This window comes from Hippichthys cyanospilos, chromosome 2 (assembly GCF_059441005.1).
Source record: "Hippichthys cyanospilos isolate Australia breed blue-spotted pipefish chromosome 2, RoL_Hcya_1.0, whole genome shotgun sequence".
NCBI classification, from domain to species: Eukaryota; Metazoa; Chordata; class Actinopteri; order Syngnathiformes; family Syngnathidae; genus Hippichthys; species Hippichthys cyanospilos.
In genome coordinates this window covers 27,309,130-27,336,381 of record NC_142370.1, presented here as the reverse complement: position 1 = coordinate 27,336,381, position 27,252 = coordinate 27,309,130, and the positions used below count along the sequence as shown (strand labels likewise).

Here is a 27,252-nt window from a genome sequence, read left to right as displayed (position 1 = left end):
ATGCGAATTCTGCCGTGAGAGAGTCAGGCGTCCGCAGCAGCGAGGATGCGTACACACCTGCTTCTCTTCCCTGCTCTGTGATTTTTTTATTTTTTTTTCAGAACCCGATGTTTAGCTCAACCGTTTTGAGTAGACTAAATAATTGGCACTCACAGTAAACTGTTAACCCGCAATTACAGAGACCAAAGTCTCTTAGTAGGTTGTCACCCAGTTGGACACGTTCAAATAAACTCCATTTGAATGGTTTAACATTAGGGTTAAATGACATGGTTGTTTTACCCTCCATCCATCCTTTCTCTTCGTTGAAGGAGCTGATAATGACTGTTTACTGTTGGGCTTCCTCTTCCACTGACAGCTCTGTAGTGCCTCCTCCCAACTCCACTACTCCTCAACTTGCACATCCTGCGCACTAGCAAGGCATCGCGGTCTCAGGAAAATTCTGCAAAGTAGAAAGCTACAGGCTCAAGCTCTGCCGTGCTCGTTTTTTTTTGCAACTTTAATACCAGACCTCGAATGGAACCGTACGACTGAAGGTGCCGATTGTATTTTTTTTTCCCAAGTAGCCATGAAGAGCATAGGGTACATTATGAGATTTCTTACATTAATGCTGCTCCTGGCGGCGCAGGGATCTGCGCAAAATGGTGAGTGGATTTGAGATCATTACCGTTATGACTGTCCATCTATTTTGATGAGATTCAAGAGGGACTTTGCAGGTGAACTACAACACTGGCGCTAAAATGGAATCCTACTTTATTTGCTACCGATATGCATGAGTTGACCTACCTTACTTGGTTGTCAATCAGTGGCACTCCGGCTTTCTCTTACTTTCCAACACACTTTCTGCCCTGCAATTGGCTGGCGACCAGTTCAGGATGTCGCCCTCCTACCGCCCAAAGCCAGCCGGGATAGGCACCAGCAAGCAAGCAACCCTTGATATATATATAAATCTATGTATCCATCCAATCTACCTAATATGCATTATTTTGGGGAATGCGGCTATGCAGTTTATATATATATATATATATATATATATATATATATATATATATATATATATATATATATATATATATATATATATATATATATATATATATATATATATATATATATATATATATATATATATATATATGTATATATATATATATATATATATATATATATATATATATATAAACTGCATATATATATATATATATATATATATATATATATATATATATATATATATATATATATATATATATATATATAAAAACTGCATATATATATATATATATATATATATATATATATATATATATATATATATATATATATATATATATATATATATATATATATATATATATATATATATATATATAAACTGCATAGCCGCATTCCCCAAAATAATGCATATTAGGTAGATTGGATGGATACATAGATTAACACTTATCAGGTGAGAGGGTTGTTTTTGCAATTTGCTTCAAATGAGGACACAGGCTGCATTAAGTTTTACTTTTAGCATATGCCATCGGCCACATGGCGGGCCGTAAATGACTGTTTGTCATATTTTGATCACCCCTTCTTTGGGCATATTTTGTTCTCTGCTCTGTTGTTCCCGACCATATATAACATCGTGATTGGCATAGCCATCTTGCTCATACCCTTTTCCTCCTGTGAGACATCAAAGCTGGCAGTCGTAAAGTTTTATGTCAGCATCGTAAAGTAAAGAGTGCTCAAGCTAGATGGAAAATTTCGACATCGTCTTAAATCATCTAAGTGTTCCTGGTTGGTGTCCGAGCGCTGCGTGATGGACCCTTCTCTGGGGGGAATACTAAAAGTGCAGTTGTGCCGAGACCAAGCTCCCTGATAATCATCTTGTGTTGTAAGTAAGTAGAGAAGCACATCTGGGCAGCCGGGCCCCCGAACTCACACGCTCTGCAGTACTTTACTCCACAGGGGCCTTTAAGGAGCCTCCCCTGCCCCTGAGACTCTATAAACTGATTAAGCCCCCAATTTAAGAGGTATAGCCGGGAGCAACAGTCCCAACCATTGGCTCGTCTTATGTGTCTGTTTGGATGAGCTTTAACCTTCCAGCAAATCAGCGGGTGAAAGCAAACATCACCTTTTTAGAGTCTGTTTAAGTTGGTACTAAATAATACACACTTAACCCCCAGTCAAGCCCCCCAAAATCTCATGTTTTGCTCCAACAAAAAGGAAAAAGATGTCCCTTTTTTCCTGAAGGAGGGAAAAGAACATTCTGCTCACTTTGTTTAGATTACAATGTTGCTTCACTTCTGACCTGTACAGCTGGTGCCCAACAGAAGTAAAACTGTCTGGAAAGTCATTGTTCCCTGGGGTATTTTGATAGTGGGTTCGAATGATCAATTCTGTGATGAAGATGAAAAACAACAGTGTTGAATTAAATATTCCCCATGCACCACTACACAAATGGACAGAAACACAGAGCTCACTTGTGATCGTTGTTATTCTTGGTCCGAGTGTCACAGACATGCTACTAAGACACCTGGGAACTCTTCCTGTTTTTGTGAAAAGAAAAAATGCTCAGGATCTCACTTGTAAGGATCAGAGCTGAGATTAACTCAAACTCTTTGACTTCCAGAGACTCTTACATAGACTTTCTCACCAGTTGTAGAGAATCACAAGTGGTGGCAATCCGATGAATATAAAAGAAAAAGTGTATAAAGTGTTTCCTCTCAGTCTTTTCCGTACCAGAGTGTTTCCCGGGAGGACATCGCACACTGCGGAACCCTTACCGGAGTGTAGACTTTGATTCTACTGAGATTCAGAGTACAGCCATCCAGGAACTGGTGTGTGACCACTCGTTGGCACCAGGCTGGTACCGATTCAAGATCAACAATAAGCCGGCCGAGATGCCGACCACCTGCATCGAGGTATGAGCAAGTTGCCATGCCTCCCATCCGGATGATGAGTACAAAGTCCAGTCCATTTTATTTATTAACGGCAAAGTACAACAGAAACGATCAAAAGGCAGAACCAAAGGTACACAAGTACCTGCACCTGTTACTTGTTCTCTTTCCAACAGATGAATCATTGCGGAACGCAGGCGCCCATCTGGCTCTCACTGAAGGACAAGCCCTTACCAGGGCCTGGCGAGGTCCTCCAGTTGTCTGCCTGTGCCACCTGGCAGTTTTTTCATGGCAGCGCCAAAGACTGCTGCCTCTTCCGCATCCCCATCACAATACGCAACTGTGGCAACTTCCTGCTTTACTATTTGCAGCCTACTCAGGGATGTATGGGTTATTGCGCCCAAGGTGTGTTCTCTATGTTCTCTCTGGAGTGTTTCTCTCTGAGTAACCCAAATCTCTCTGCTGTTCAGTTGTTCCAACTTTGGCACCTGGATTCTGCCCGCCAGGAGATGTGGAGGTCAGCGGTCGGTGCAAAGGTGAACTAATTTTAGAATTAAAGATTTGTTGTCAGGCATCTATGCAGCTGCCCTAACTGTCAGATTTGCTTCCTTGATGATAGCCGTGTTGCCTTCGTTGCTGACTCGGCCCCTCATTAGCTCAGAGTTGATTGGCCACAGCGTCCACTTGAGGTGCTCCTTCATCCCGCCGCCATCCGGTCGACCACTTGGCTTCCGTGTGGTTTGGGCAAGGCACATTAGCCACAGCATGAAAGCCGAAATCTACCAGGAGTCCACATTGAAGCCTTTCTCACTTGTGGAGATGGACGGCGCTCAATTCAGACTTGGAGAGAAGGTAATACTTGCCAGATGTTCTTTTCAATCTGACCTTTTTGTGGATCAAGTTGAACTCTCAGCCAGCCTTGAGAAAGGACAGACAGCCCAGGGAGTTGGGGGTTGCATAAGATGCTGCACTTTAGTTATGCTTTCCTTGCACCTTGCAGTTGTTCTATGCTACTACTCAATTTTAAGATCAGGGCTGTCCAAAAAACAGCCCTGGCACCATTTTCTGCCTACATATTGCCATGCTGAAAAAAGACAACTTGGTTTCGGAAAGATACTGTAAATGGTTTGTTTCACTTTCTGCTGTGCCAAAGACTGGTTTGTGAACATTTCACTTCAATGGACTTCGGTTAGGGAGTGCTATTATTCATAATAATCATTATTATATATAAATACTTGCCAAATAAAAGTCGAGGTGGTTTTTACATCATTCAGTTTTTCTGTATGTGATCCTCACAAAAACATGGGCGGAACATCTTTGTTGTAAACGTTAAAATGGTGTGACACAACCTGTAATGTGCAAGGTTGTAATCTTCTCGTCAGTTCAAGAAACGAGGGGCGACTTGCTTCTCGCACACCATGGGTGTTATTGTCTCCGTCGAGGAGCAGGAAACATCTTTTAACATTACGCATACTGTTCATAATAACACGATAATGTGTTTATCGGTTAATTTCCTGGAGCAATCACTTGTCACCAGGAAATATGAAGAAGTGACACCGAGGTGAGGTCATACTCACAGCTCGCCGCTGCACAGCTGTGAATCGCCGGGCTGCCATATTTGGGCTCTGGGGTAGGATTAGTCGTGTCTGCAACATGCTCTAGTGGGCTTGCTCCCAGGGTCTTTCCCCACTTAAGGTGATTGGGGAACAGGTTCTAAGGTCAGTTTAATGTCACTGTGCTGGTGTGGAGATGTTTTGATGGATGACAAACATATTATCTGGTCCGAGAAACAAAAATGCATGTGAGACCTCGCAAAGATTGTTGATGTTTGTCTTGCAGTTCTTGTGCAGCGTGTCCACATTCCAAGTCAATGTCACCCACAGTCGATCTTCTCCCAAGGAGAGTGAGGCTTTCTTTGCTGGGCTGAAGGTGAACATGGACTCTGATTTCAAGTGAAGGCAGAAACGTAGCAAACTTTAGTCTGCTTCTTCACCGCAGTTTTCTGTGGAGTCGCTTCACATAGCCGAGAATGGCGCGGAGCACGAGGTCAAAGTTCAAAGCACTGTGCCGCTCCCCTGCAACGACCTCGACCAGTGCGGAATCCCTCTTGTGCTGGGTGTGCACGACCCGGGTGAGATTAGCTGCTTCTCACGAATCAACAATGTGAAAAACATACATAAACTATGGTCAGCCATTTCATTAACTAAAGCAGCCAGACTTCCGCTAAGGCCCATTTTTCATATTTCGAACAATGGATGAATGATGATTTAGGTTTACAATCGTAGAAAATGTAACAGCATCTCAAAAACAAACTTGCTGTCCAAATAAGTCACAATGGTGACGTTATATTCTTAAAAAAGTATATGTGGTATTGTCGTAAGCCATGGTAACCTGCACAATTTGAATATTTAAAAACAATGCTTTCAAACAGACAATGGTTAATTGAATGTAAAATGTACAATTAAATGAATATTTAAAAATAAACCGCACAGAAATAAACTCAACTGCATTGAATGTGAAAGTCAAACTAAACTGAACTTAACTTAGTCTGTGATTATTTCACATAATAGTGGGAGCGCACTTTCCATATCTGAAAGTTACTCATTTCGATCAAGCAATGGTCCAGAATTTAGTAATATTAAGAGTAAAACGTACTTGATTGGCTATTTACTTCAAACAGCAAAGGTAAAGTCAGTGTTTACTCTACTGTATTGTATTGCACGTACTGAACGACCCAAATAGACCACACAAATGTCAAATAGAGTGCACAAACATCCTGATTCCTGATTAATTGGCAGAGGTCTCAGGTGTAAAACCCCACCATCAATGTCAGGATTTTGAGGTAATAATAGCACCCCTTTTGAGAGACATCAGCTTTCCATCTACTAATTGTTATTAAAATGTAACATCGCTGTCCTACATCGTCATTGCACCACAAATGATGTTTATCATCTGCTGATACCCTCCCCACAAACCTCTTTGTCCACAGATGGTCTCGGACTTGAGGTCCCCAATGTAGCACTTTCTGCCTGCCAGGTGCAGCTCCGTCCAACTCCCTGCAACAAGGGAATCTGCGGCCAAGCATCATTCTTCATCGCAGCCGTCACTGACTTTACACGCGATGGAAACCGGATCAGTTTGATCAGCTCCCTGCCTAAAGATAGTGCATCGCCGTTGTGGAGGAGCTACATTCCAAACCCACTGAAAGTGAGTTCTTTTTGTTGTTATCGTGCATGAATTAATTCTGGCATCTGTGTCTTCCTCAGGAGTTTATGACAATGCTTTTAAGGGTTTCCCAGGTTTTGTAAGGATTTTCTTTCCAATATTTTTGTCGAGTGTTTGTTAATTTTTTGCTTGTTTTGTGGAGGAGGGAGCCATATCCTGTTTTAATCTTTATTGGGTAGAAAATGTTGATTTTGTGCAGCCTGAGCTCAGCAGGTGTGTGTGGTTGATGTTATCATATTTAATTCTTAAATATGACAACAGCATGCATCAACCCCTCAGAATAACTAGAAATGGATTCATTCAATGAAATACTGATATTATCATAGTTACTATATTTCATACCAAATCTGCATGGACTCCACCAAAGAAAGAAAATGAAGGGAGCAAAAACAGAACCTATGGAGAGTGTTTTTATTTGGCAATGGGTCTGCTGTTCCATTTGCACACAGTGTTTTGTTTGAGCACTTGCACACAGTGTTGTGTTTGAGTATTGTTGATTTTTTTTTTTTTTAGTGTGTGTGTCTTTTCGGGTGCTTTTTTTTCCCACATTCTGGTAGAAGTACTAGACACTCAAGTCACAACCATCAGGCTTCCTCCAGCACCTAACTTGAATCATAAAAAGGCTAGTTTAAATAAGACAAGAAATTCTCGATCCCTGCGGTACTTTGATGAAAGCATGGAACAGACATGTTAATATTAAGATATCTGAAGATATCTGTTCTGAATTGTGGAACAAAGAAAAGTGCAAACATGATGCACAATATGTCTCATTTAAGATAGCTAAGCAGTTGCATTATTTCAAGGGTCTTGAAGGGCCTCCAAATTCTCCTCAGAATGAGTGAGGCGGTCCTTGAGGAATGCTGGGTGATCATTAAAAAAAGAGCCTGAATTTAATGTATAATGAGAGCACAATCCAATTAAAGAGCAATTATCTGTTCGTGTAGACATAAGATATGAACTGCTTGGACTGCTCAGCTAAGACTCAGAGAGGTGGACTAAGTGTGGGATCATCTTACAAGATCTTTCGGTTTGGTATCAACATCTTGTTGGTTGTGAAACAAAGTCTCCATCTGTTTTTCATGAAAACATCAAAGCCAGGGGTCAAAGTGTCATTGTGACCCCCCCCCCCCGACCTTGCCTTTGTTCTCTTTTTCCTGACTACAGGTCACAGTTCAGGATGTTCCCACCTCTATCTGCTACTCACTGACTGACCCGCATGTCATTACACTGGATGGAAGGTATTTGAAGGACGACCTTACAAAAACAAAAAAACAAACAAAAAAGCATTCACCAATTTTCTTTCATACCATTCCGCAGGCACTATGACAACCACCAGACTGGCACTTTTTTGCTATACCGGAGCCTCGCTAGGAACTTTGAGGTCCACTCTCGACAGTGGGACTGCGGCAGCCGGCATTACGCTGTAGCTTGCAGCTGTGGCGTGGCGGCACGAGAGGGTAACGATATTGCCATTTTAGACATGTGTGACGGCCAACGACAGGAAACAAGACCAAAGCTCACCGTGAAAGACCTGGGTGGAGAACACAGCATTAGCCCGCGTGTCCGTGTGATAGAAGCTCACCAAGGAAAGAAAATTACAGTAGGTATCCAGTCTTGCAAATCAGCTGAAACATCAGTATTGTTGTGTGACATAGGACATTTCAACATCACGTCAGATGTACAGCAGGTGCCAAAAACTGAAAGATTCTCCACGTGATGCATTTTACAAATACATAAGCCCGTCTACGTTCTACATTTAACAACGGTAGAGTGTCTGAAACAAAAAATTCCTATTCTGTACCTTGAATGATGATTTTAGCCATTTTCCTCTGCTGCTGTTGTTGGAACATGCCAAACGTCGTTGAAAATAATGTTACAGGAGCTAAATTGCTTGGAAGGGAAATGGATCACAGACCATAATTGACATTTTGACACATACGTTGATTCAAAAATAGACATGGTTGGAAGAACCTTGACAAGCAGTCCAGAAAGTGGAAATAACAAAATACCTTATGTTTGGTTATGGTAGATACTACCATTATATGTAAACAAACCTAGCTTACGATTGAGTTGTTCTTTTGGTGACAGTTATACTTTGAATTTGTTGGACTGTGATAGATTACATTTTTTCTTACAAGGAAATGACTGCTTTTACTGCATGGGTTAATGGCACGATCTTGCTCTTTTGACACTGAAATTGAAAGCTTGCTGTAGATCTCTTAAAGGGAGTGTGTGCCATATTTTGCATGCGCCCATTTACCATAATGCAGCTAAAGCGCATTACGGTAAATGCAGCAATACACACTCCTCAGGCTGGCCATAGCTATAACAGACATGGCGACCTCTGGAGGAGTGCCACCTCCCATGAAATATAATTTACATGAGAACACATTTAATCACAAGTTTTTTAAATGTATAATTTAATGTATTCATTTTTAATTGCAGATTATCTTTCCCTCTGGGGCCTTCGTCCGAGCCGATGTTGACGACTGGGGGATGAGCTTGTCTGTCCGGGCACCAAGTGTTGACTATGGAAACACGCAAGGCCTCTGCGGCACCTTTGATCGCAATAGCAACAACGACATCCATGGATACGAAGGCCTCCAGGATGACTTAAAAGCATTCATAGAAGGATGGAGGTGGGTCACATGATCTTTTACTTTTGCCTCGTTGTTGGGCTTTGACATACACGTGTGCATGTTTGTATTAGGATAGCCCCTGGCGAAAGTTTATTTGATAAAACGCCTCAGGGTTCCAGTCAAGAGGAAAAGAGACCTTTCTGTCGGTGCCAAAAAGGATACAGTTCCTTTCCCTCCGCTGATGAAGGAGCCAGGCTATTCTCTAATTCTTACTGCATTGCACAGGACAATGTGGATTATACATCTGTGTTTCACTCAGTGGACTCCACATTAGGATATGTGAAGAGTCCTGAAAGAGAGGAAAACATCTTGAACAGGTCCTCCCAGGAACGGAGGCTTAACCATTTCAATGCCCACAATCATAAAGAGTTCAGAGATGACGATCTGCTCAGGACACAGACAATGTTTAAGTTCCAGGCGGCCTCTCAAAGCATCAGACAGACCGACCTGGAGCAGCTTGCCTACTACTTCCAAGAGGATCACCTCACAAAAGCAGGACTAGATGTCCAACCTCGATGGCCCACGGCAAGAGGCCTGACCCATGGCAAAGCACTGGAGTTGTGCCACATTGCTTTGTCCAACTCAACACTTGGTACTGTGTGCCGTGGGCTGCTAGGACGTCGCCTTGAAGAAGCTGTGAATCTCTGCGTCCTGGACCTACAATTAAAAGATGACCTGGGCTGGGATGAAGCAATGCTACCTTACCTAGAAAATGAGTGTGAGAGGAGGCTGCTGGAAAACAGGGCCCAGAGAGACCATGGGGTGGTGCACCCGAGGAGCACAGGGGAGGTAGTGACGGCCCTACGCTGCCCCAATTTCTGCAACGGAAATGGAGAGTGCACAGAACTTGGCTGTCAGTGTCACCAAAGCTTCACTTCGTATGACTGCAGCATAACCATCGGTGAGTGTCTTCCATCGCCAAACATTTGAATTGAATGCTCTTTAATGAAGATGACTGTCTGTTTCTCATAGGGGAAGGCCAGCCGTTAGTCCTAATTGACCTGGAAAATGGAGGCCTCTGTGACTTCAGAACATCTGACTGCCACAAAGTACGGGTCTTTGGTCGGGGCTTTATTGAGTCACCTTATTTGAGCTGCCGCGCCACCAGACTCAAGGTGAGCGTCCTCGAGGTTCAAGACCATGTTTCCATCAAGTAGCCTGATTCAGTTGATTATGGTTTGCAGAATTTTGTGTTTCCAGTCACAGTGTGGGATAGGAACCAAGAGCACGCCTGCGGCAGATAGGGGTTGAGACCAGTTATTTCATAAAAACAAGGCAGGTTCAGACACAGGAGACAGGTAGGCTTGGGGTCCGGCAGGTACAACACTAGATTGAATTCCATGAGAGTATGCGACAGTCTGACAGATTTCACAGAAACAACCAAGTTTCATACTGCAAGTAATATAAAGTCTTTAAGGCATGCTAAAGGCTCAAGACATCCAGGCCTTTTGACAGGCAAGTTGTGACATACAGACCTTATCATGCACACTTTGTGACATTTCCAATGTAACAAATTGAACAAGATCAAAATAACTGATTTTGTCCCTGCTGGTTTTCTGGTAGGTTGCACTGTGACATGATGCTACAATATGACACTATGCACATATAGCACCATTCCAAATCCTGTAGCTATCACCATCATTGTAAGAATACTTATAAACACAAGGAGAACTGGCCTGAGCTGTACTGCTTGGTGGAAAATGGCTTTTATTCCCAAACATATACATTTTCTTCTCTCTTAATGTGGACATGTCCCCCCCGCCCCCCAGAATGTGAATGGCGTTTGGCATCCAGGGGAAAACCAGCAAACGAGAGCAACTTTCCTCAACTCAAAAGTTTTGGACTGTGGGGTTCCCTCAATGAGCAGTGCAGGTGTCAGCACAGAAGACATAACGATGGATGACAAACCATATGCACGTTGGGACATTAAGGTCGGGCTGCTTTACGTCATATTAATGAAAATTGGTTCTTGGCTGTTGTATGCAGATTTAAATGTTTCCCTATCCTTCTCCACAGGTGACAAACGATGGCTCCCAGTATAGTTTAGCCAAGGTGCTGATTATCTACGATGGCATTTGTCAGGTGTGCACAGCATCTCCCGCAGGAATCTGTAAATTGAAGGTAATTGAAAAGTAAAACTCAAAGCCATACCATGACTCGTAGATCTTCCTCTGTTAAATGATCACAAAATGCCCTTGATGCCTGGAAAGTGATAGTCAATCTAGTCTGCTGGTGACAAAAGAAGACATTGTTTTCCCTTTCCCTACACATAGCAGCTGGCTGTGACCATAAAAAGCCAAATGGGGTTTTTTGTCACTAGACCAGTATAAGGTCAAAAAGAGAAGCCTCCCTCAGCAAGCAAGCCACAAGCAGCCAACAACGTAACTTTTGGTGATCTCTTTCTTTGTGAATGTGTTTTCGGCAGGACCGGACATGTAACATTGACGGAATGTGCTTTGCAGAAGGAGACACAAATCCAGGAAGTCCGTGTCTTCTCTGTAACCCAGCCAGCTCAACATTTACCTGGTCACTCAACCAAGGTACAGTGCTGTGCCTCCATGAGTGTTCACAGTCCTGTCATTAGTGGGGAGATCAGTCACTAAGTGACTGCGGGAATGTAGACAATTACCATAAACATGCTCATACAGTATCGCTGCAGGCCTAAACAGTCAGCAGCAGCAAGCGGGTGTCCACGTCTGTGCTTGTGCCCTTTAATGACATCACAGCATGTGCGTTGTCGAGTGAGTGTTGCACAGAGGTCCCTTGGCTAAAAGGTAGACAAAAGTTGTGTCTTACAGTGAGGTCAGCCCATTGGAAGCCTGTTTGCATCAATTAGCGGATGAAAGGGACGAAAGAGTTTTAGGTTTCCTATCATGCACCTTGTTGTTTAACCTCCATAGGAAATAAACGACATGCTCGATCGTGATACCCCTTAAAACACAGAGAGAGTTTCAGATATTAGATCCCAAAAAAAAAAAAAAAAAAAAAAAAAAAAAAAATATATATATATATATATATATATATATATATATATATATATATATATATATATATATATATATATGGACAAAATTCTTTAATACAAACAAAGGATTGTCTTCCAGTTAACCAGCCACCCAGCTTCCATCAACCTCAGGGCGAGCTACGGACTTTTGCCGGAGAGAACTTTGTCTTCCAGTTCGCTGCTTCAGACCCAGAAGGCTCAGCTCTGCTCTTTCAGCTGGTCAACGGACCAAAGGGCGCCATCCTCTCACCTGCTGGCCTTCTTATTTGGAGGGTCCCATCACATACCCAAACGGAGTGGACAAAGTCGACCTTTCACTTCACACTATCGGATGAGTGCAATGCCCAAAGCGCCTTCATGGTTCAGGTAGCTCCCCACAATAACAACAACGTTAAAAATTATGTTTTTTTGAATAACATTACTGTTTCGCTCCTAAATAGATCCATGTGGTGCCATGCGGCTGTCAGAATGGAGGTACATGTGCAACAGATTTCAACTTCCCCGCTGGCAGTGGAAAGTACCTCTGTGTATGTCCCGATGGAAAACAGGGTGACCTCTGCCTTGAAGATGTGGACAAATGTTTATCATCACCTTGTGCAGTAGGAACATGCATTAACACTTTTGACGGATACAGATGCAACTGTCCTGAAGGGCTGACAGGTAACAGGTTCATTCAGGATTTGGTGTCTTCTTGTTAAGTATGCTTTAACTTCCATCGCTCTGCAGGCGTAACATGCCAGGAAGATATAGATGAGTGCAACCAAATGCCCTGTTTCCCAGGGGTTAACTGTCTTAACAGCTATGGTTCCTATAATTGTGGTCTTTGCCCCAAAGGCATGCTCGGAAATGGTACAAAGTGCACAGGTAAGAATGTCCACACTCTCTCAAGCATTGAACCCATTTAGTACGGTGACCCTGAAGTGCAAATCACACAAGCAAAAAATTAAGCAAACAAAAAAAAGGTCATCGCAAACAAAAACCAAAATCACCTTACAAGAGAGAAGCGCACAAGAAAAAGGAAGCACACTAAAGAAAATCAGCATGCAAGAAAAAAGTATGATAAAAAAGAGCACGAAAGAAAAAAGAGGAGCTCAAAAAAGCAAGCAATACAAAAGAGCACACAAGAAAAAAGAAGCACGAAAGAAAAAAAGAAGCAAACAAGAAGAAAGGCAATAAAAAAAAGCACAAAAGAAAAAAGCACACAAGAAAAAAGTGCACACTTTGCTCTACCGGAAGGGATCGGTGTGGGTGGGGTAGAGGGGTGTGATCTTGCTCCTGATTGGACAACAGGGGGCTACTTGATTGGATGTGTCTTTGATCAGGACGTTAATCCTGTGACGAGTTTTTAACTCGTGATATCAGTGATACAAATGTTATCGCTGTTCTCAGAAATGTGCCCCTGTCAGATCACCAGGAACCAGTTTATACTCCACTCCACTTTCTTTCATACCTCTTTTTTCTTGTGTGCCATTTGTTATTGTGTGCATCATTTTTCTTATTAGCGTCATTTTCTTGTGTGCTTCTTTTTTACCTGTGAGCTCTTGTTTATTGTTTGCTTCCTTTTTTTGCATGCTCTTTTTTTAATGTGTGCTTCTTTTTTCTTGTGTGCGTCTCTTGTAAGGTGTTTTTTTGTTCGGGATGACCTTTTTTTGTTTGCTTAGTTTTTTTGTGTGCGTGCGATTTGCACTTCAGGGCCACCGTAATTTAGGACTCAAAACATAATCAGTTTTCTTCATGAAGTTGTCAACAGGCCAGCGACCGTCACTCCCATGGTGATTCCAAGAAATGCTGTCCATGAGGTTAAAGACTATGTGATGGAGAACCCAACCACCCTTCAACCAATAATCCAGGCTGCCGAGATGATGCCAAAAGTGGAACTCCGTGGACCGGCTCAACCCACAACATGGAGGAGAGCTTCGGGAATCAGCCTGAGCTCTGTCTTGCAGATTCATACAAGCAGTGGCACCTTCAAGAATACGGCCACTATAGCGCCTGATCTAGTCAAGGTTGGTCGGGCACAAATAAGCACCACTAATGAGGAGAAAACCAGCATGATGCAAACCTCAAGAAAACCAGCTGCGGGTAAGAAACACCGGATTATATTTGGAAGCCACCGGCAAAAATTGTAATAAAATAAGTGGAACTAGTAAATTATTTTACCCCTCGAGGGAGCTAAAGTCTCTGAGTGTTTTGCTTTCCCCGCCTTTCAATTTCCCAGCAACGTGCACCAGCAGACCTTGCTTTCCCGGGGTTCAATGCATCAACAGACGGCCGCCTCACATTGGCTATGTTTGTGGTCGCTGCCCACCCGGCCTTCATGGCAATGGTCGAATCTGCATGAAGAGTGCCAAGGCAGGTAAAAAGGTTGAACACTGTGGGAGTCCAGTTCCACCTTAACAGAACTTGTAATGCTGTCATCTCCTGTGCTTCTTCAGCATCCAACATTTCTCACCAGCAGACAACAAGCCAAAGGAGCAGATCCTCGCACAGTAAAAGTAAAGTCTCCACCCTTCACTTACCCGCCCTACCTTCCAGAGACAGCATCAAGCACTTGTCTGTCACCAGAGACACCACACTACGTCAGGCTTCACCTGTAGGGAGGGGAGGCAGCACCGGAAGGAGGGAGGTCGACACTATTGCTCTTACGGCAACGATGAGTGCTCTTTCTGCACCCTCCAAGGGCTTTGTGGTACGCCGTGGTACAGTCCCAAAAGTGAGTCTCACCTTGTTGAAAATGTCTCATGATTCTTAAGCTAAATCGGCTTCTGTTTGTGTTCCTGTCTTAGCTCTCTGAACAAGTCATATCCACCAAAGTAACTCCACCATCTCATCGCTTAATCACTCAGTCTGGCCTTGTGACAAAACCCAGACAGACAACACATCAACTTCTCAACTACAAAACGTCTACCCGGACCAAGCCTTGGACTAGACCTGCGCAGCCCGTGAAAGAAACTCTTGGAGTTTTATCTTATTCACTGCCTGAGTTATCTGATGAGGTGGCATATACCCTGACAACTCCACATCACACCACACTACTTCAGAGCACACCTTCCATCCAAGCGTGGCTCAGTAGTCACGTAATGGAAAAGGAACACGTGGAGTCATGCGCTGACCGGTCATGCTTTCCTGGTGTCCAGTGCGACAAAACTTTGGACGGCAGTTTCCGTTGTGGCCGTTGTCCTATTGGTTTCACTGGAGATGGAAAGACATGTCGAGGTGGGTTTGAGTCTCAAATCACCATCATTTGATTGATTAGCACTTTTACAGTATATGAACTGTCTTCTGCACCTGTGTTCTAAGCTGTTTGCAAGCACACGTGCGGACGGAACATGGAGTGTGCGGCTCCCAACAAGTGTCTCTGCAAGGCAGGGTTCTCTGGTTCGGACTGCCAAATTGGTAATAATTAAAATCAAATGTTTACCTTGTCTAATGCGAATTGTTACATTTGATGTTCCTCAGCTCATAGTTAAGGCAAAAGCAGGTAGGCCTCGCTTGCTGGCTAACCTGGCAAGGAAGGCAGAAGTGAAAGGGGATCTCAAAAAGTATTTTCGATTTTACAAAAAAGGCAACAAGCGTGCAGCAAAGTGCAGCGTCAAAAACACTAAATTAACTACAGATAAAGCAAACAGAACAACAGCGATGAAAAGTAGCAAAGAAGCATTCTGAGCAGTCACAACCCAAGAGATGACATGAGAGGCAAAATTGGCCAATGAACTCGGCTGACTAAAAAAACAACAAAAAAAGGGGAACCAAATGCAAACAGACACGACACAAGTGACTGGAGGTCGTACGAACATGAAAAGGACACAACTAAAAACGCTTTCACAACAGAAAAATGAAATGATCCATACTTAGGGTAAATCAAAGGATTAACATGACAGATAACAACAAATTCTTTCAATTTTGTTTTGATTTAATGTCTTCTTTCAGCAATTTGTGAACCAGAGTGTCTGAATGGGGGAGTATGTTTCGCTCCGGGGGTTTGTCACTGTCCCACCGGGTTTCATGGAGACACTTGTCAGGAAGGTAAAGATTCATTTCATTTTCAGGGTCAAACGAAACCCCCCATGCATTTTCTTGCCTTAATAGACATTATGTGCGTAGCTGTGTGCAGGTCGGCATGTGAAAATGGAGGCACGTGCATCGGACTGCAGGCGTGCTCGTGTCCTTACGGTTATGTTGGTCCGCGTTGTGAAACCAGTGAGTTCAAGGCGACTGGAACTTCCATTATAAGAATTGAGGCTCTGCAGTTCCAAAAACAGCATACATACTTTACAGAGTTAAAAATGGCATTAGTCTCACTGGTATATGAGAAAAAATAATATTAAGATTTCATATTAATAATATTATTTTACACAGTGAACAAAATTACCAAAATAGAAAACTTAATTTTGTCATGTACAAAAGTCTAAGCACGAGGGTCACAGGCTTGCCAGTGCCTACCCCAGCCGATTTTGGGCAAGCAGTAGGCGGGGACACCAACCAGTTGCCAGCCAAATGCAGGGAACACAGAGACGAACAACCCTTCACGCACCCAATCACGCCTAAAGACAATTTAGTGTTTCCAATACACCTGCCATGCATGTTTTTAGGATTGTGGGAGGAAACCAGAGTGAAGAGTGAGAACGCACGCTGGCTCGGGGACAACATGCAAACCCCCACAGGAAGGCTGGATTTGAACTCAGGTCCCTTAATTGTGATGCAGACGTGCTCAAAAAAGTGTGAAGCTGAAAATGGGGAAATTCGACAACAAGATTATTTTCAGAAACATACCTTAAAATCCATCAGGGACTCCATCAAGAAACACACGCTGGAGGTTTTAGCATGGCCTTCACTGTCACTAGACCTGAGCATTAAAAGAGTGGATCTTAAAAGAATAAAAGTATAATAATGGGAAATCTGAAACACACATAACAACACTTATATAACTTGAGGGAAATAACGAAAATATGAAGAGTTAAGTAAGATGAGATTTGTTCTGTTTTGCTTTAGTTTTTACATTGATGCCAAAGTGATAGTGTGTCAGTAACATAGAAAATACCAGAATTAAGGTTGTCTCCTCTGGACAGGTGCGTCTTATATTTGGGGAATTACTTGAACAATTACTTGAACATTATTTGAACAAATGTAATAAAATGTCAAGTCTAGGCACCATTGTCTTATGTTCCTTACTTTTATTCTTACTTCTTCTGCGTATGTTTGTGTTGTTGGTCCTAGTGGTTTGCAGCCGCCACTGTCACAATGGTGGCCTATGTGTCTCGCCGGATGAGTGCAGGTGTCAACCTGGTTGGAGTGGACCTTCCTGTGAGACTGGTATGCATGAATAATGGATTGAGTATGTGTATCAGGGGTGAAACTGTACAGATAACCCATTGTATGGGCCTTATTTCAGTTTTTGGGCCAAGAATTGAGTTCAGTTTTGCTTCGTGATCTGTGCACAAGGACAACAATAGTTTTCTGAAGATGAAATTCAAATGAAAAATACTAACTTTTATTTTAAGGTTTATTTGTTAAACAACACTGCCAAATGTTAAACTTTTATTTCCAGGACAAAAAGTATCAACATTTTCATTGCTGTTTTTTGAATTGACCTTATTGTCATACAGTACTGCATTTTTTAAAAAGTGGTCTGTAAATACAGCTGCGTTGAGAGACGACTTGCATACACAACACAATTGTATAAAATGTGTTTACAAATTTAATCATACAACATACATACATCCATGTATTTTCTATTAGCTAACCAGGGTTAGGTTGCATACAAACAATCCAAACAAAAAGCAATACCTGTGTTGTAAAAAAAAAATAATAATAAAAGGTCGGCAATGAAAACGTTTTTGAAATGTGCTGGCTAGGGCACAACATAATGTTGGTTCAGCGTGTTCAGGCCTTTTTTCCCTGACCATTGAACCATGTATAATGTATGTAATACCGTGTGTTTCTCCATGCTGATGTTGGCTTTCTGTAGCTCTTTGCTCTCCAGTCTGCCTCAATGGTGGTTTGTGCGCTCGGCCCAACACTTGCGAGTGTCCTCGCGGTTTCTACGGTGCCCAATGTCAAAACGGTAGGTGCATCATGCAGCTTTAGAATAAGTGTTATGACAAGTGCTGCAGACTCACTGATGGTATTGCCTCCAATTACAGCCATCTGCACACCGCCTTGCAAGAATGGTGGTCTGTGTATAAGGAATAACGTCTGTTCGTGCCTGCAGGGATACACCGGGAGACGCTGTGAACAAAGTCAGTCATTAACTGCTTTTACACTGCATTCTTGGGAAATGGCAGTCTTGTGTGAAACAAGTGATATGTGCCTAAAAGCACAAGTACCTTCATAGAAAATAACTTTGGTAAAACGAAAGGCACCTTGGAGGGATTATTACTTAAGTCTTTGTGTCTGAAATTTGCTGTTTGTAAAATTATGTTATTTTATATATGTTAATAGGTTATATACTTTATAAAATATGAGCATAAGAAAGATGGATGGATGGATGGATGGATGGATGGATGGATGGATGGATGGATGGATGGATGGATGGATGGATGGATGGATGGATGGATGTTTTTATCCAGTGTAGTACTGTGTTGTACATTATAGTGGCTAGAGATCTGCTTGTTGGCTAATGAGCAAAATTACCAAGACTGGGCATCAAAGAACATCTATATTTTGACTTACAGTGTACAGTATATGAGGAGTCTTTTTAAATGCCAATTTGCCAGTTTAGTGAGGCATAAAAGGTATTTTATCCAAAGCAAAAGCCAATGTGTTCCCTTTGTTTTGCTAGCGTTGTGAAATGGCTAACAAAATTACAATTAAAAAAAAAAACTTTTTTCTTAAGTGTAGTTACATGGTGTTTGTATTTATTTTCTTCACAAGACTGTCTCGTCTTCTCTCCAGGCGTGTGCGAGAACCTGTGCATAAATGGGGGTCGATGTGTTGGCCCCGATGTTTGTGACTGTCCGTCAGGATGGCGAGGAAAGACATGTGATAAGCGTAAGAAGTGCTGAGAGTCTGTATGTGATTCTTCCCATTTGTTTACATCTCGTGGTTTGTTTTGTCCTTGCAGCCAGCTGTGAACAAAAGTGTCGGAATGGGGCCGAATGCATGGGGCCAAACACCTGCCACTGCGCACCGGGCTGGCACGGAATGTTGTGCCACATTCGTGAGTATCTATCACAGCATGCGGCATACATTCACATTCTCTTAAACGGACAATGTGTAAGATTTAGACACATTTAAGTTCACAGGGACCAGAAAAAGAACTGGCCTTTGAAAAAGACACCTCTACCTAGTACAATTGTCTGTTTTGCCCAGATTGGATTGAGATCAAAAGACAAAGGAAAAATGTAGATAGTAGAGGGTGAGAAAAAAAATGGATAGAAGTTTTGAGCAATCGAGGGAGGGACTAGATAAATAAAAGAAGTCATAGCTTTTATGTGCTTGCTGGCCTGGCCACAATTGTTAAAGCGATAGATTTTATTTTAGTTCAGTTATATGTAACTGTTTGCACTCCTATATTTTCCACTTGGAATGGGCGGGTATGATACCAAGTATTGGTACTGGGCCTTATTTCAAGGTATTGGTACAAACCATGGCAGGCGATAATTGGGCTGTGCGCTCTCTTAGAGCTGTTTTATTTTTAAAAAGTAGACATTACAAATGACAAGAAAAGGAATGATCCATTCAAGAACTGTTATATTTGTGCATCAAAAGTATTAGTGGTATTACAACTTGGTATTGTGACTACTCAAGAGTTGGTATCAGCCAAGTTGCTGTAAGGAACCGTGAACTCAGATCATTGCAGGGTGTGCAGCAGGGACGGGAATAACTAAGAAGCGTGACATCATAGAATAGCCATGGCATGAGAAAATTTGTGATAAAACAGGAAGTAGGTGCCAAATGATAACGAAGGCTTGATTTTTTGGACTGTGTGTGTCATCCCTCAGCTCATTGCCAACAAAAGTGTCTGCGAGGCAGCCGCTGTGTGAGGCCCAACGTGTGTGCATGCCGAAGTGAATTCTCAGGTGCTCTTTGCTCAAGGACGGTAAGAGAAATTTGGACTTGGATTTCTAATTGCTTGGGCTATGCTAGCTCCAAATCCATTCTTACGTCCATATTTATGACTGGCACACAAACCTTCTTTTTCCTCTTCCGTTTTTATATTGGTATACAAACCGAAAACTCGCTCGGCTGCACGAGAGACGCAAACCGACATCCAAAACACATCCTTTGTCTTTGAGTAGTTAAAACAAACATAACGGCTTCTGTCTGGGCGGCGCTCTCCATGGAATAAACCACATTTTTCGGAGTATAAGACGCATCGCGTAACATTTTCTGTCAGGGATAAGCCACGCTGGACTATAAATCATAAGTCATATCATCAGATATTTACACAAAAAGATGGTATATGGAAGTTTTTTTGTTTTGTTTTTTTTCTTAATAGCCTGCTTACAGCAACATCCTATCATGCACAGCTTGAACATGGCTGCATGTTTACGACCAACATATTTGTAGAAAATGAATGGATGGATATTTTCAACCTAACACCGGCAGAAAACTGCAGAGTTAAATGGTAGCTGAAACTGAAAATCAACATTTCTATAGCATCTTCTTCTGTCTCCCTTTGTTTTATTGATTATTTCGGTAAAAATATAAACACATTCATATATACAATCATAAATATATAAATACAATCACGTGTATACTGTATACTTTATATTAAATTTATATGTCACAAACATGTATACAAGATCTTATTCAATTTAGACATAATGTGTATATTTTTAACAATATATTTTTAAAACTCATTTTAAGCACAGCCATGGATTGACATCTTTTCATAAGTGTTCTAATTATCACTTTGAACAGATACACACTTTTGCTTGACCGGTGAATTGACTGCTGGTGGCTAGCAAAAAAAAAAAAAAGGCTGCAGATAAGCCGCAAGGCCAGTTAACATGTGCAATAACTTTTCACAGTTCATCCTCCTTTCAGAGTAACTCAACACACATTAATTAATATCTTCACTGCTTTCAACAAAAATTACAACCTTGTTCCCTTCCCAGTGTTGTGTGACTCATCATCAGCATCTCAAGGTCTCTGATGTGAATGATGATGAACAAGTGTGATTATTTTGGTGTTATTATTTGGTAAATTCTATGAATGTATACTTTTTTTAATACAATTAGTACACTGATTACTTGCGATGCATTGTAAGTGTCATTCCTTCAGTGTTCTCTCAACCAAACTGTAATAAAATATTTACAAATATTTGGGGTGTACTACTGACATTTTAGGGCTGCTGTTTTTAATTTTTATTTTTTCTTCAGCTGTCCATCTAGATTATGAGGCAAGATTGTGGAGATTGCCAGGTGTCCATTGATCTTCTTCACACGCCACAGTCTCCAAAGCAATATCTGAAGAATAAGACGTGTGCTATCCCAATATGGCAGCTATCTATTTGCTGAACAAGGGTAGTACGATTTTTTTGTCTTTCTATGCCTCGGTCTATCCAATTCTTTTCAACATCACATTTTTTTAGTTAGTAAAATTTCATTGATAACTCATTTATTTATTTGTGATATAAAAATGCAGTGCATCACAATTGTGTATATACATGATCTTAATTCAGTAGAATTTATGATGTCTCTGTCTAATGTTTGTTTTGTAAAAATAAAGAACGGTAATGCTTGTTTCCATCAAGTGAAATTACAACTTTAAAGTTTGGACACACCTTCTCATTCAATGTATTTCCTTTGTCTTCATCACTGTTTACATTGTAGAAACTCACCAGAGGCACCAATACTATGAATGATCATATGTAGTTATGTATTCAACAAAAAGGGTAAAATAATTGAAAACATATTTCATATTCTACTTTCTCCAAATCACCTCTTTGCACACTCTTGCCATTCTCTTGGTGAACTTCAAGATGTTGCCCCCTGAAATGGTTTTTATTTCACTGGTGTGCCTTTGCAAGGTTAATTAATGGTATTTCTTGCTTAATCAGTGGGGTTGGTACCATGGATTGAGTTGTACTCCAGGACATTCCTAACAAACTCCATCTTCAAGATAACTTCTACTCCATTCCTCATCCCATCTGCTTGCGACTGGTACAAAATCGCATTAGCTTGTACCCCCTTGCGGCTACATTCTGCGTGTATATCAAATCAAATGAAATGTGTATAGCCCCGAATCACCGAAGTCTCAAAGGGCTTCAAAGGTAAAAAGAGGTCATATCGAGACTTCTTTTGCAAAAATGAAGTCGTACAGAGACTTCTTTTCTTCATAGGTACACAACAGCATCCCCTGCTCGAAGCTACCGGAAGAGGAAGGAAAAATTAACAAATCCCAATTTGGAGAAAATCAGAAACCTTCATAAGGGACCACAGGCACGAGGAGTCCCCTTCCGGGCTTAACAAGTTGAAGTGGATGCTGCGTGTACCAAATACAGACAAATACAGATACACAATACAGATTAGAAAAACATATTGTGCCATATTAGGCAGGAGACGTCCAGTGTAAAGATGTCTTGACAGCAGGCGAAGCCATTGAGCAGGAACCTTCCCACGGTCCAGCCAGGTGGTCAATCCCAACAAAAACAACAACAACAAAAACGCCGCAGGTGTCGGATCTCATAACCCGCGATAGTCAATCAGCGCAGGTCCAAATGGGGGCGTTCAAATCATCTTTCACCATCTGGTTAGCCCCCTCTCCGAGAAGGGGGCAGGAAAAAGAAGAAGAAAGCTGCAGACAGGCCCATTAACTAAATGCTTGCAAGCATAATTGTGTTTTTGGTCGAGATGTAAAGATTTCTACTTAGGTGGATGCGTGAACTTCCAAAGGTAGGGCATTCCAGAGTACTGGGGCGCGAATGGAAAACGCCCTTGATCCCGCGGGACTTCTTTTAAGCCCGCGTGGTCGATAACAAAACGGCATTCTGTGACCGAAGTTGTCGAGACACAACATATGGTGATGGTAGGTCGCTGATATTGGAAGGCGCTAAACCATGTAAAATTTTATAATTAACAACACCTCAAAATCACATCAGGTGTATTGGAAGCCAATGCAGGTCAGCTAGTCTCGCTGCTGCATTTTGTACAAATTGCAGGCTTTTGATGCAGGACATGGGAAGACCAGAAAACAAAACGTTACAATAGTCAAGGCGTGACGTAACAAATGCATGAATTAGTTTCAGCGTTGCTTGGAGACAGATTAGGGTCAATTTTAGCGATATTGCGAAGGTGAAAAAACGCCGTTCTCATTGTGTCATTAATATGTGTTTGAGTCAAATATCACGCTGATGTTGTTTGCAAATTTACTTTGGGCAATCGTACAGTTATACATGTTTAATGTGGTATTCTTAAACAAGTGCTGATGATTAGCAGGGCCAATAATTAGCCTCTGTTTTACTATGGTTAAGAAGCAGAAAATTGGAAGATATCCATTGTTTAATCTCGGCAAGGCAGGCCTCCAGGTTACAGCACTTGCACGGATCTGTTATTTCTCAAGGCATGTATAGTTGGGTTTCATCACCATAGCAATGAAAACTAATAGCGTGTTCACATATAATATCGCCAAGAGGGATTATGTAAACAGTAAAGGTCCAAGTACTGACCCCTGCGGGAGACCACATGAAACGGAGAAAGATTCCGAGATCGCATTGCCATGAGAGACACTAGGCGTCCTTCCCGAAAGATCCGAACCAAGAAAGAGCTGGTCCCGAGATACCGACACATGATTATATCAATATACCGTTTACCTTTGTTTTTACGTTTAATGGGGACCTTAAAACCCTCAGGAGAAGTCTCAGGAGAAGTGAAATCCACTAAGTAGTGTAATAATTTACAAACACTGTGGATTTCACTCCTCATGAGAATTTTTATATGTGTTTTTGGCTGTTTTTCTTGTATCTGTTGATTCTATGCCGAAAACTCAGATTTGTTACATTACTTAGCTCCAACAAAGAAATGAAAGACATAAAAATAAGTTTTCTGTGATGGTCAAATACAGATTTGTGTATTACAATTGAGACTGAAATTTAGGTTTATTTTGAGATAGTGACAACGACCATATTGGCAAGGCCCACTCGCAAAGACTGGACCTGTTTTGCTAAATAAAAAGTGTAGTAGTGCTCTTGTAGAGCCTGTCTTGCTAGTTAGGCAGCAGCAGAAAAGCATTTGACTTTGCTACTCAGGTTCAGGGCCAGCAGGTCTCATGAAGGAATTGAGGATTATCATCTTAATGAGGCCACATTAGCTCTGCATCACTTCCACTGTGATATCCAGTGAATAATGAAAGCTAAGCTTTGCTGCAGCGTTTATTGCTTTTTTTTTTTTTTTTAGCCCTTCTAACTGAGACCGGAGTGAAGGCCTTTGCAGCTGGTGATCCAGGGGTCATTAAGATCTGCTTTCAGGAATAATCCTGCCGTATAACCATGTTTTAATGTGTCATTTGCCTTTTTTTTCCCCCCTGGAGGGTGGGGGGGGGGGGGGGGGGGATAGCAATTCAACGTTTCAAAATGAAGCTCTCATTTTGAAGATCAGATGCAATCTGCTGCTATCTGCTGGCGAAAGCATTTTCTACAACAACAAGTGCACCGCAGCCGCGTCTGTCTGTCTTGCTGTCTGTCTGGATTTTTTTTTCGAGAGTAAAATCTTTCATTTTTTTTCCCTCCAAGTGGAGTTCTTTGATGTTTCTCATTGTAATTGCATTATTTAGAAGGAATATACCTTTCTTATTACATGTTTATGAAATATGTTGCATACGTATTTCTATTTATAATTATATTCACTGAGATCAATGGAAATAATAAAAAATTACACTTTGTTTCACTTGTGTATTGTTTATTGTTTTGGGTGGGGCTAAAAAATGCAGCAAATAATACAGGACCCTTGATTGTATAAATCCTCTAAATTATTGGAGTCATACTTTGCACACAAGATACAAGATCAGACCAGATCCTTTCCATAATTTTGGTAAAGACTCAACTTTGCCTAATCATTCAATAAAACTGTGTCCCAGGATTTTTCTGGGCTAGTCCCTGGATTTTGGGGGCAAATTCCAGCTTGGCCTTCCTATCCTTAAATATGACTGTGTATTATTATTTTTTTAAACAGATTTCACAATTATGTCACCAATCTGCTGTTTTCCTTGAGATCGGGCAGGAGTACACGAGTGGGTTCAAATTGTTTTGTTGAGGGTTAAACAAAAAGGTATGATTTAAAAGGTGTTATTCCTAAATTGTGTGTCACGTCCACATGTTTAAAAAAGCTTTTAGGTTGGTATCGTGTCTCATATTCCCCTTTTGATGTCAGGCTTGAAAACTCTAGTCTAGAGTAAAAGTAAAAGAGCATAAACCTCAGCAGAGATTTGTGATCTGTAAAGGAAAGAGACTAATGCTAAGAACATCTGGTTTTGTTTCAACATCCAACGTTGTGGCAGTTGCTCTGCTTTGATTTCAGAGCTTTTGCAAAAATGGGACATATTTCATTTCGGAATACAAGCCATTTTATGCTAAGTACGTCCATTTGTAAGCGCGCATTATTGTTTGGACATTTGCCAACTGTAAACCTACTCTGTTAAGAAAGGTTCTCTTTATTGTTGCTCCAAGTCAAATTCTTGTCTTTTGTTGATGTGACATGTTTTTATTCACTGAAGAAATGAGTCCATTCTTCCATCTCAGATCCCTAACTGGATGGAATTGTCAGCAGCAATTGTTGGACTCTTTCTCTGATCCTGCAGATTTGACTCAAATCAGCTAAAAAGGTGGTCAGACTCATCCATGGTTATTTATAACCTATCCAAACATGGCACTACGCAAGGTGGCGAATGGGACGGGTGTGGGTGTCTCTCGCGGCGGCCACTGACACGGCAAGTCCACCTGGACTGTTCACTCAGAGGAAAGAACACAGCTTGATACACACGGCTGGAAGTCAAAGAGCAAAGACACATGTACATTACAGTCAATACCACTACACAAAAAAAAAACACTTAACTCTCCAAGTGCCACCATAATAAACAAGCAAGTGTTTAGCAAAAATTAGCAGGAGGTTTTATTGTGAAGAGTTCCTCTCATGGACAAAAATCCAATCGACTCGCTTTTTTTTTCAACCCACAGTGGCTAAAGAAGAGCAAAACAGAAATTTCGTTCATATTCAATTTATGGTAAAGAAATAAAATGAAATACGATTTATAATTTAGCGTACAATTTTGTTAAAACTTGCAAGCTCTTGGTGAAGCACGTATAATGATAAGTTTTAATTGCTGATGTGGGTTTAAATGCTCCGGAAAATAGCCTGTATAGCCCAGTAAAACGTGCGTGTGCTTTTGAGGGGTATTTATTTGAACATCACTGAAGGAATAAATGTGAAAAGCACGGACTTCCACTGTTAAATTCAAATGTATTGTATTTAAAGTTCAATATAAGGAAGTCTTGTCAGTGAATTGACCATAAAAAAAAAAAAAATCCTTACAGAACTGGATTAAAAATGGCTGTATGCATACAAAATGTCATTCTATGTTTTACTGTCGTGCAGCTTTTTAAAAGTTGAAATTTGATTTGGATTTTGAATTCAGTGATTCCGTGCGGACCGAAGGGTCTGCTGGTCTGTATACATCATTTGGTTGTAATGCCGGCATTTGGTTTACCCTTGAGATGGACACCCTTTGAAAATAGTTTGTCGACACGGGGTGTTGGTGGATGAAAGTTTTTGCTCGTTGGTACACATCCATCCCTTGCCCGAGCTCTCACCTAATCATGGTGATGGGGTTAGCGTGTCCCAGGCTATCTGAGCTTTTATGGCTATGGCAGGGTCACCCGTGGCAAATGAGTCCTTGGTGAGGGACCAGATCATGCCAGGACGTTTGGCTCCTAGTGGGTGGGCTGTGCCCAATGACCCCGCGCTGGGCTTAGCCCAAAAGGATCCCCCTTATAATGGGTGCACCACCAATGAGGAGGGGTCGTATGTATATTGCTGGTGTTCAATGTGAGCTGGCCGGCAGCCAAAGGGGCAGTTTTATCTTGGTGTTTGGGTTCAACACTCAAAGGGTCGCATTATTTCACCTTCACGTGAGGTTAAAAGTCCAGAAGGCACACATCAAAGACCATAACCGAACTTCTTTAAGTCCTGCTCCCAACATTGTAGCCGTGGCTAACGCACAGCTACTGCAGGTTTAATATTGCTATAGTGCTGTCGCTTCATTCAAACTAGATTTGCATTTTCTGCGATGATTCATCATGACTGCACACTATCATTATCCCATGCCATTATGAATAACCAATGTTCAAAATCACACCCTTCCATGAAAGTGAGGGGCGTGGTTCTGGTCTGACACTAGGGTGGGACTGGTGACGTGCAGCTAATCAAATCTTGCTGTTTTAGGACTGAAAACGTTCCCTACCCACGTCAAAAGCAAATCATCCTTTGAACAAAGAAACGAGCCTAAGTCAAGAGCCACAGACTGCACATGGAGATGTAACCCAGCCTGTTTTTCTAAGCTTGGCATG

The 27,252-nt window shown here is 41.6% G+C and overlaps 1 protein-coding gene across 1 annotated transcript; it reads left to right on the top strand.

The window, feature by feature from the left end:
- The first annotated feature begins 400 nt into the window (after positions 1 to 400).
- Positions 401 to 21,615, top strand: LOC148428090 (von Willebrand factor D and EGF domain-containing protein). The gene is made up of 33 exons (XM_088408410.1): positions 401 to 641; positions 2,710 to 2,903; positions 3,056 to 3,284; positions 3,350 to 3,415; positions 3,499 to 3,731; positions 4,719 to 4,808; positions 4,878 to 5,010; positions 5,869 to 6,086; positions 7,269 to 7,342; positions 7,422 to 7,704; positions 8,550 to 8,743; positions 8,815 to 9,644; positions 9,716 to 9,858; positions 10,513 to 10,674; positions 10,760 to 10,864; positions 11,169 to 11,283; positions 11,848 to 12,113; positions 12,188 to 12,407; positions 12,474 to 12,611; positions 13,488 to 13,829; positions 13,966 to 14,103; positions 14,183 to 14,460; positions 14,534 to 14,963; positions 15,048 to 15,143; positions 15,678 to 15,773; positions 15,852 to 15,947; positions 16,965 to 17,060; positions 17,716 to 17,811; positions 17,891 to 17,986; positions 18,642 to 18,737; positions 18,811 to 18,906; positions 19,691 to 19,788; positions 21,074 to 21,615. The coding sequence occupies exons 1-33, from the start codon at positions 566 to 568 to the stop codon at positions 21,083 to 21,085; spliced, it is 5,835 nt and encodes a 1,944-aa protein (XP_088264536.1). The 5' UTR covers positions 401 to 565; the 3' UTR covers positions 21,086 to 21,615.
- Positions 21,616 to 27,252: the final 5,637 nt, after the last annotated feature.

What these genes read in the sequence shown, in the direction of transcription:
- LOC148428090 (XM_088408410.1), top strand. Translation starts at nt 566, where the DNA reads ATGAAGAGCATAGGGTACATTATGAGATTTCTTACATTAATGCTGCTC. An exon ending in AATTCAGACTTGGAGAGAAG is followed by an intron (nt 3,732 to 4,718) that starts GTAATACTTGCC and finishes TTTGTCTTGCAG; the next exon opens with TTCTTGTGCAGCGTGTCCAC. An exon ending in CGGGAGACGCTGTGAACAAA is followed by an intron (nt 17,987 to 18,641) that starts GTCAGTCATTAA and finishes TCTTCTCTCCAG; the next exon opens with GCGTGTGCGAGAACCTGTGC.